Source organism: Haemaphysalis longicornis, unplaced genomic scaffold (genome assembly GCF_048455015.1).
Source record: "Haemaphysalis longicornis isolate Haplotype H1 unplaced genomic scaffold, Haemaphysalis longicornis Haplotype H1 scaffold_4, whole genome shotgun sequence".
NCBI classification, from domain to species: domain Eukaryota; kingdom Metazoa; phylum Arthropoda; class Arachnida; order Ixodida; family Ixodidae; genus Haemaphysalis; species Haemaphysalis longicornis.
The window spans coordinates 135,522,954-135,532,041 of NW_027526361.1; the positions used below are offsets into that span (position 1 = coordinate 135,522,954).

General features: G+C 50.0%; 2 protein-coding genes across 2 annotated transcripts; both read right to left on the reverse strand.

Moving 5' to 3' along the window:
- Positions 1-1,335: 1,335 nt before the first annotated feature.
- Positions 1,336-2,133, reverse strand: LOC144180025 (uncharacterized). Its single transcript, XM_077708432.1, has one exon. The coding sequence runs from the start codon at positions 2,131-2,133 to the stop codon at positions 1,336-1,338; it is 798 nt and encodes a 265-aa protein (XP_077564558.1).
- A 715-nt stretch (positions 2,134-2,848) lies between these two features.
- On the reverse strand, positions 2,849-4,749 carry LOC144180026 (uncharacterized). Its single transcript, XM_077708433.1, has 2 exons — positions 4,159-4,749; positions 2,849-4,072 (listed from the first exon to the last, which is right to left on the reverse strand). The coding sequence occupies exons 1-2, from the start codon at positions 4,747-4,749 to the stop codon at positions 2,849-2,851; spliced, it is 1,815 nt and encodes a 604-aa protein (XP_077564559.1).
- Between the last annotated feature and the right edge of the window lie 4,339 nt (positions 4,750-9,088).

Sequence of the window (9,088 nt, forward strand, 5' to 3'; positions counted from 1 at the left end):
GGCGTTATCCGAGTAAATTGTCCATGGAATACCGCGTCTAGCGATAAACCGCCTGAAAGCAGACAAGAAGCTCGATGACGTCATCTGAGATGTGAGCTGAAGGTGGACGGCTCGTGTCACACCACAGGAGAAAACGGCGACGTAGGCCTTTGTTTGCGCAGGATTCTTCGTGCGACAGAACAGCGGTCCACAGAAGTCTACACCGACAACGTCGAACGGACTGGATTCAGTGATAGGATCTCGGGGTAGAGGCGCAACTGGAGCTGTTTCTGGTGTGAGTTTGTGTCGACGACAAAGCAAGCATCCGTGCAGCACTGTCTTCACCACTTGACGACCCTTGACAATCAAAAATCGGTCTCTCAGTTCTGTGAGAGTGCTGTCAACACCCGCGTGCAACAGGCGCTGGTGGGTTGCGATGATTAGTAGCGGGAAAAGTCGTGACGGCCCGGCAGGATGACGGGGTGACGGGTGTCAACCGAGGATCCTAACTGCTGTAGGCGTCCGCCGACGCGCAGGATTCCATCGTCGTCCAAAAACGGCCGTAGTAAAATGAGGCGAGTTGCAGTTCCGGCACGCTGACCACGTGACAACGCTCGCATATCCTCCGGAAAAGCTTCTTTCTGTACGAACCGGAGCCAGTAGCGTTTCGCCTTGAGAACTTCATCGCTCGTCAGTGGTCCCCTTGCTGAATGCGTTAACTTTCGCGTATTTTCGAAGAAGCGATGTATCCAGGCAGTTACCCGAAGAAGCCTGGAGTACCGACTGTACGACTTGATACTCAGCAACGGCTCAGCTGGCGTTGTTACTAGCGCGCATGAAGCTGTCTGTAGAAATGGCGGCACACCGACGTCCGCAACTCTTTCTCTGTCCGTTGGTCTATTCTGAGATGGCAGTGCAAGCCAATGTGGGCCATGCCACCACATTTCTGTGGCTGCGACAGCGGATGCGGCAAGGCCTCGAGTAATCAAATCGGCTGGGTTATCCTTGCTGCGACAATGAGCCCACTTCCCTTGGCCTTGTGTCAGACGTTGTATCTCGGACACGCGATTTCTCACGAATGGCGGCCATCGGCTCGGTTCCCCCGCAATCCAATGCAGGGCGATTTTTGAATCGGTCTAGAAGAAAGACCGAACTTCTGACAGGCACGGCAGCCGTTTCACGAAATCAAATAGTCGGGCAGCTATCAAACAGGCGAGGAGCTCAAGGCGTGGAAGAGAGGTGGTTTTGATCGGTGCAATGCGGCTTTTGCTGAGCAGCAGGTTCACTTCCCATCTTCCGGTTTGCCATGATAACGATCGGACGTAGACTGCAGTACCATAGGCTCTCGGGCTTGCGTCAGCGAAAACGTGGAGCTCTCGAGTGTCGTGTTCCGTGTACTTCATCGTGAAGGCATGCCGTGGCAAGCAAATGCGTCTTAGGTCGCTGAGCTCGCTGCACCAGCTGTTCCACGCATTGAGTTGAGCCGTCGGCAGTGGTGAATCCCACGGATGCTGCAGTTTCAATGTCTTGGAAAATGATCTTCGCTCGAACGGTGAAAGGGGAAAGAAATCCTAGAGGGTCGTAGAGCCGCGCGAGCGACTGCAGCATTGTCTTCTTTGTCACTGGCTTTGTGGATACAAAGGTGGCGACATTGTCCGCACTTAGCACGACACTGTCGTCTGAGCGGTCCCACTGCATACCGAGCACCTTCATGTTACAAGGGTCCCCTCGTTCCGTTTCGAAAGCCACGTTGTATTCATGGAATTGGCTTCGCAGGGACGAAAGTTTGGAGGCCCATTTCCTCAGTTCCATACCAGCACCCGCCAAAATGGACCTCGACACGGCGTAGATACGCTTGGCCTGCTCGGCGTTGTCGACCCCGACGACAAGGTCGTGCACGTAAAACGCGTCGACCAGCTTGGCGACCGTGTCTGGGAACTGCTCTTTACATTCCTTTAGGTGGTGACGAAGTGTTACGGCGAGTAGGAATGGGCTAGATGTGGATCCGAATGGCACTCTTGTCATGCGACAGTGCACTATCTGAGGAAGAGGGTCTTCTTCATTCGGAAGGTGCTCCACCCAGAGGAACCTTAAAGCGTCCCGATGTTCCTCGCGAATAACCATCTGCAGGTACGCTTTCTTTATGTCTGCCATGAGAACGACGTGATTGCACCGGAACTCAACCAGCAACTTCAGTAAGTTTGCGTCTAACTTTGGGCCTTTCAGTAGCACGCTGTTCAAGGATGAATGGCAGGGAACATGAGACGACGCGTCGAAAAGAACTCGAAGCTTGGTTGTCACAGCATCACGACGCACGACACCATGGTGTGGCATATAGTAGGTGTTCGGTTTCCCATCCTCTTGTCGCAGGTCACTCGTTCCGCATGGCCCTCATCAAAGTATGCGCGGATGGTCTTGTCATATTGCCGTAGTAAATCTGGCTGACCGCGGAAGCGTTTGAGCTGCATACAGAGTCTCTGCTCTGCAAGCCGATAATTGCAATAAACATGCTCAGTTGTTGTCAGCGCTCGTGTGTGTGTTCTCCCTCGTCCTTCGTTTTTTCGCGCTGTTTTGCTTCAGTTCGATAATTGTTATCGGAGACATCGAGCCCTGGCTCTCGAATTAGAAGGGGCACTTCATAGCGGTCGCTTGCTTTGCGAACTCCAAGCTGGAACTGGAGGATGGCGGCGTCATTGAATCCTGAGTTTTCCGATAATCCCTGAATGCCGATTGCTTCCAGGCGCCACATGGACGAGAATTCAACGTCAGCGGCGGCGTCTTCAGGGGGCGCTTCCCCGAGCGACAAAAACAGCGTGCTGGAGTGCGCGGTCGAAGGACTTGGGCTTTCAAGTTGGGCACCTTGCACAGTCTAGCCCAGAACTGTTTCCACGGCTGTTAGCGAGGGACAAATCCGAGATATTCGTCCCGTGGCCACCTTCCAATATGCGTCCGACCAGATCAGCCCGCTTATCTGATGCTCCTGAAACGTGTCCGAAAGCCGGGCATCAGCCGCTACATGACACTTAGCGGCCATCGAATTGAGAATATATTCGCTGACGGGCGGGCTTGTGACGTTACAGATATTGGGGACTTCTAGGCCCTCGATTGTGATGCGCTGGCCATCGTGCTGGCTTTTAAGCGTCAAGGAGACCCGGTTGCACGAAACAGGTGCGCTCGTACGAATGTTTCCGAAAGTAGCAATGGTAAGATGTTCGACCCCGTCGACGGGACAATCGAGTGCGCGGGACACATCGCGTCGGATGAAGGTCCGCTGACTGCCAGAATCCAACAAAAAGCGGACGAGCATCTGGCGGCTTGTGCCGATGCCCCATGCACGGCCTGTCTGCAGAAGGACTGGCGTAAGTCCTGCAGCACTGGTCGAAGCGGACGTCACTGCGTTGGCTGTGCCGCTTGTCGCCCTGTCGCTGGGACTGGGATCTGGTCTTCTGCTGGGGGGTTCGAACCTTCCAGCCGGGCGTTGAATGTCGCACAGCGTAGTAAGGTGCCGACGTGAACAAAGGCCGCATACCAGACTGTTCGCTGACCTGCAGTGCTTTGCTAAGTGATTGCCCTTGCCGCATCTGAAGCAGCACTTGCTTGCCTGCAGACGCTTCTGTTTCTCCTCGGGCGACATTGGCGCTCGGCAGTAGGCGATGTCGTGGTCCCGAGCGTTGCAAAGTTCACACCCGTGTAGCCCCGAAGACGGCGATTGGGTACCGAGACTCATCGCAGTTGGCGGATCGGTGCGCGGAGGCGAAGACTGCTGTCTCCCCTGGCCGCGGCGCGTGGACGGAACCGAACAATCGGACGCGCTCTCCTCTCGGATCTCTACCTGGACGCGGAGAAAGTCCAGGATCACCTTGACATCCTTGGATCTGGCGGAAGGGGACGCGGACACCTCGGATGCGTCCTGGTGCTCCTCCTTCAGCCTTTGCCGGTACAGGAGGCCCAGGTCGTGCGGCAAGGTCCGCAGCAGTACGCGATGGAGCACAACGGAGTACTGGTCCGGGGAGACGCCCAGGCCCTCCAACGCGTTTATGCGAAACGTGACCGTGTCGTAGAGGACCCGCAATTTGTCCGTGTCGGCCGAATTCTGCACCGGCTCCAATGCGAGCAATTTTTCAGGTGGTCGTCCACGAGAAGGTCTTTCCGCCCAAATCTGTTTGTAATGATTTTAACAGTGATGTCGTAATTGTTTTCGGCCAGCCTGATGCCCTCGATCGCGTCCGTGGCAGGTCCGGTCAAGTACGATAGCAAGTACTTAAACTTCTCGACGCGTGGCAAGGTCGTGTTCGAGTGGATGCTGGACTCGAATTGGTCCCAGAATCCTTGCCAGTCGCGTCGGTCGCCCGAGAAGTTCGGTATCTGAAGCTTCGGGAGTGCGGCGAAGCGGGTTCCCTGCGTTGTCTGAGGGGTGCCCGGTCGAGGCTGAGAAGGTGCGCTCCCGCAAGGCTCACCAGACTCGGCTGTAGCTGTGCTGGCTGAAGGGGCCGGGCTCGTGACGGAGCGCACGCGCGTGCGAAGGGCGCAGATGCGCTCGTCGTAGTCAATGGCATCCAACACGTCCGCGTCGAATTCCTCGTCTGTGAGAGCCGCCTGAATCTGGCTGTCCAGCTCGTGCAAGGCTCGCTGCTTGTCGAGAATTATGTCCAGCAGCGTCTGAAATTCGAGAGTCGGTGCAGCCGGGTTCTGCAGGAGCGCGTCGAGTGCCGTCATCTTTTTCGTGACGGTGGCGCGAAGAAATCCCCGGCGGCGACGAAGCGATTCCATGGCGCGAGTCGGCGGGACCGGACGGCTGGGGGTTTTCGGCACCAGAGAATGTGTAGCGAAAGGGAACCAGTAAACCAGACGTCCGGCTATCAGCGATGCCTACGAACGACTGCCGCGAGAGCCGCGCTCGTAGAGCGAGCTTCCGCTGCCTGCCTCGTGGCGCGCTTCTTTCTCTTTATTCAACAATTACTATTGGCCCTATAGCTTTGTTCAAAAGTACTGTGTGGTTTACCGGACTATTGCGAATGAACGTGATTCGGTATACCTGCAGCTTTATTCGAATTTAATAACATCCTGGTGTGCTGATTCAGAAAAGCTTTTGGAGGTTAAACAGTGCGTTAACGGCACCTTTACAAGAAAACCTTCATTCCAATTGAATACGTATACCGTAAATTATGCTGCTGTGACAACGGCCGAGAAATATAAATACCTAGGAGTTTATTTAGGGAGTGGTTAGAGGTTAAATAGGCAGGTTCACCCCATAAAAGTTACGGCTGCATATGTTTTTGGCTTTCTGAGACGAAATTTCAGTGAACCTCCATCTAACTGAGAAGAACAACCGTATTTCACTCATGTGCACTCAATCTTGGAGTACGCATGTGTTTTCGTATATCCCTACACCGAAGAGCTGGTTGATACGCTCGAAAACATACAGAATATGTCAGTCCGATTCGTATTAGGTAATTGGCACGCTCAACTTAGCATGAGAGAAAGTAAAAGTAAACTGAAATGGCAGGACGTGAAAGATCACAGACGAAACCACAGGTTGAACTTTTTTCGTAATATCTATCATTCGAAAACTGGAGTAGAAGGGGAGAAGTATGTCCAAGCGCCATTCTACATATCGCAAAGTGGGACCGCTAGCTTGAAGCAAATTATTAACTTTCCTTTAAAGGTGACGCCTTGCGCGATTCATTTTATTTTACATCAATACTGCAGTGTAATTATCTTCCACGAATGATTGCATTAACTGTTTATTTTGACGATTTTCAGCGCGCTTTGTAGAATTACTTTGTTATTTTGTCTCATATTTAATGCTTAGTGTTATGTATCTCCATTCTGTAATGCATGCAAAGGCAAGCAGCCATCAAATAAATAAATAGTAAATAAATAAATAAATAAATAAACAAATAAATAAATAAATAAAATAATAAATAAATAAAAAAATAAACTTCCAGAGGCGCAAGTTTGCCTCCGACGGGTTGAAAACCCTACGGATTCAAACTTGAACAATAAATTATTATTGCCCTATTCGTTGCAGTATGCAAGGTGTCCTGTATGCATGCTACCATTGCTATGTTATTGGTTTGAAACAAACTATGTAACTGTAATTTAACGCCTTTCCTAGCGTGAACACAGAGGGATACAACTGCAGCCACCTGAAGCAGGGCGTCATTCGCAACGCGTCTAGAATTTTTGAACGTAGTATGACATTAGAAGAAAATTAAGTTCTTTTGGACTATTAAGTGGTGTGGACGTATACTCATGAAAACAACATTAAAAGAGATTGAAAATGAAAGTACCTGTTCGCTCCTTCTGAGGATCAGCCCTGCGCAAGATCATCAGAAAAGTTGATCGAGTAGAAAATGTCTTTGCAAGAAAAATGGGCAAAAACTGGACATACTTTTTTGCGAAGGAGTTATATTAAATGCTCCTGGGTGCTTTGTTGAGAACCAAACGCTTCGTAAAACACTCACGCCGGTTTGACATACATCAAAATTGGTCAAGCAGCTGTTATAAAAATGGGTTATGTAGTCATAGGATGAAAGTGTTCTGGAATATTGCCCTAAAAGAAATTGGCTAAAAGCGGCGCAATTTATCTCTCTGAAATTCAACCCACTAAAGTATGCGCCCTCCGCCGCCCCCCCCCCCTCCTCTTTCCCCGTTTATTACAGGTAAGCCGCCCCACAGAGGATATCAGGACCTGGACAATACATCTATTCAAGCTCTCCAAAGAACTGAATATTTTCTGTGTTCGGCAGTAAATGAGGCACAGCAATTAAAGGAACGACAATTTCTGAGCACTGTTTAATAAATGAATTTTTTTGTCAACTGAGGCTGGTAATTAAGCAAGGCTGCGCGGAAAGCTTGACGGCTGGTGGTTGCGTGTGAGCTCACTTTGATGTGGCGGCATTGGACCCGAAATGCTGTGTTTATGCTGCTTCTGCACGGTGCGAATGAGTCATCTGCTTGCGCGACATGCAGTGACCGGCCTCAGTGCAGTTAACGTACTGTGGCTGAACTCCAATGCCCGTAGCACGGCCGTATTTCCGGTCGCTGTAGTCCGGCTGGAGTCCGACGACCGCATCTCGACTGTCCGCCGGCGGCCGTACTTCGGCCGTACACGGGTGGCTTTGGAATGGCCGGAGCCCTACGGCTGGAATCTGGCCGTATGACCGTAAGCCGGTCGACGGGCCGACGGACAGTGGCCGTTGGACAGCCATGGGAGTACGGCCGTATACGGCCAAAAGGCCCCCATTTGGACACGGTCCGAACATGGCTGCAGGAAAACGGCCGGACACAAAATCACCGGCCAAAGTACACCGGCCTGTTCTAGGCCGAACAGTCCTGTGCTGCCTTGGTGTTTTCCTACATGATGAAAAAGCAATGGGAAATTCCTGTTTTTTGGCGAGTGGAGAATTATAACCGTAACATGATGTTTTTTTGTTGTGAAGAGGCTTACGTTCTGCAATCTTTTTATGACGAAGGAATTCTGTTGAATATTTATTTATTTATGATAGTACCTACAGCGCCTTTTCAAGGCAATAATTGGGGGGGGGGGGAGAAAGAAGGAAATCATACGAAATACAGGGAGAACATAAATATCACTTAACTCACAATTGCAAGCCAAAACCCGGCATGTTCAACAAAGATACACTACAAAGAATACATAAATACACCATTGGACATAAATGTCACGACATTTGTGGGTAACGTATTTCATTCACTAATAGTTTTCGGGAAAAAAGAATGCTTAAACAGTTCGGTTCTACAACTTATTTCTTTTATTTTACAGGAGTGATCTCTCCTTAGTGAAACGTAGCCTGGACTCAATAAATAACAACTTTTGTCTATCCCTGTTTGTTATGAAATATATTGTGAAAAAAGTTTAGTCTGAGTACCCTCCTACGATGCTGAAGCGAATCCCAACCTAGACTACGGTTAGCTGTAGATACACTGAAATTTCTTGCGTAATCTTTAAGAACAAAGCGAGTAGCCAAGTTTTGAACTCTTTCTAGTTTCTCGATATCAGATTTCAAACGTGGGTCCCATACCGTTCAAGCAAACTCGAGTACGGGACGAACATTGGTCTGGTACAGCAACTCTTTAGTTTTCACTGGAAAACGTTTAGCGTTCTGACGTAGGAAGCCCGAAACACGACAAGCTTTCGCACATACTTAATTTACATGATGGCGCCAAGACAGGTCCGAGGTAAGATCTGGAGATCTGGAGAGGTAAAGTATGGGACGAACATTGGTCTGGTACAGCAACTCTTTAGTTTTCACTGGTAAACGTTTAGCGTTCTGACGTAGGAAGCCCAAAACACGACAAGCTTTCGCACATACTTAATTTACATGATGGCGCCAAGACAGGTCCGAGGTAAGATCTGGAGAGGTAAGAGCTGGAGATATGTTCCAAATTACTGCCGAGGGCGTTGGCCTGATCCTCTAATGTGTCACATATTGTGCTAATAAGTGGGAGAGTGTTCGTGATCTGACCCTGAAGTGCTCTTATTCATTTCCATACCTTGTGTGTATTAGTTAATGAATTTATAGAGGTCAGGAATGTTCTCCAGCACTCTGTTTATGCAGCACGTCGAATTCGTCTCCCTTTGGCTTTTGCTCGTTTAAATGCAATGATGTTTTCAACTGTCGGATATCTTCTGAAGGTTCCCCAAGCTTTATTTTGTTCTTGGCGTGCAGTCCTACGCTCCTCGTTCCACCATGGTCTGGGCCTGTTTTTTGTGTTTATTGAAGCTCGAGAGATGGAGGAATGTGCGCCAAAGATGATATGCGCAGTAATAATGTCTGTGGCTTGGTCAATGTCTAGATGCTGTATGAATGTGTAAAAAAGCGAAGGTAATTCTTTGAACTTCTTTCAGTCTGCTCCCTCTTCTTTAAACCTTGATGGGATGGTTGAAATGGCACGTTTGTGAGCTCATTTAAGTATGAAAGGAAAGTGCTCACTGCCATATGAATTTGGAGCGACGCTCCATTCAACTAGAGGAAATAGAGTGGCAGACCCCAGCGCTAGGCGTTTGCTCTTACTTCCACAGCTTTGTACCGATCATCGCCTCCATCATTTCCCCGCTTACATGGCTTTTCAAAGACGGCGCCGG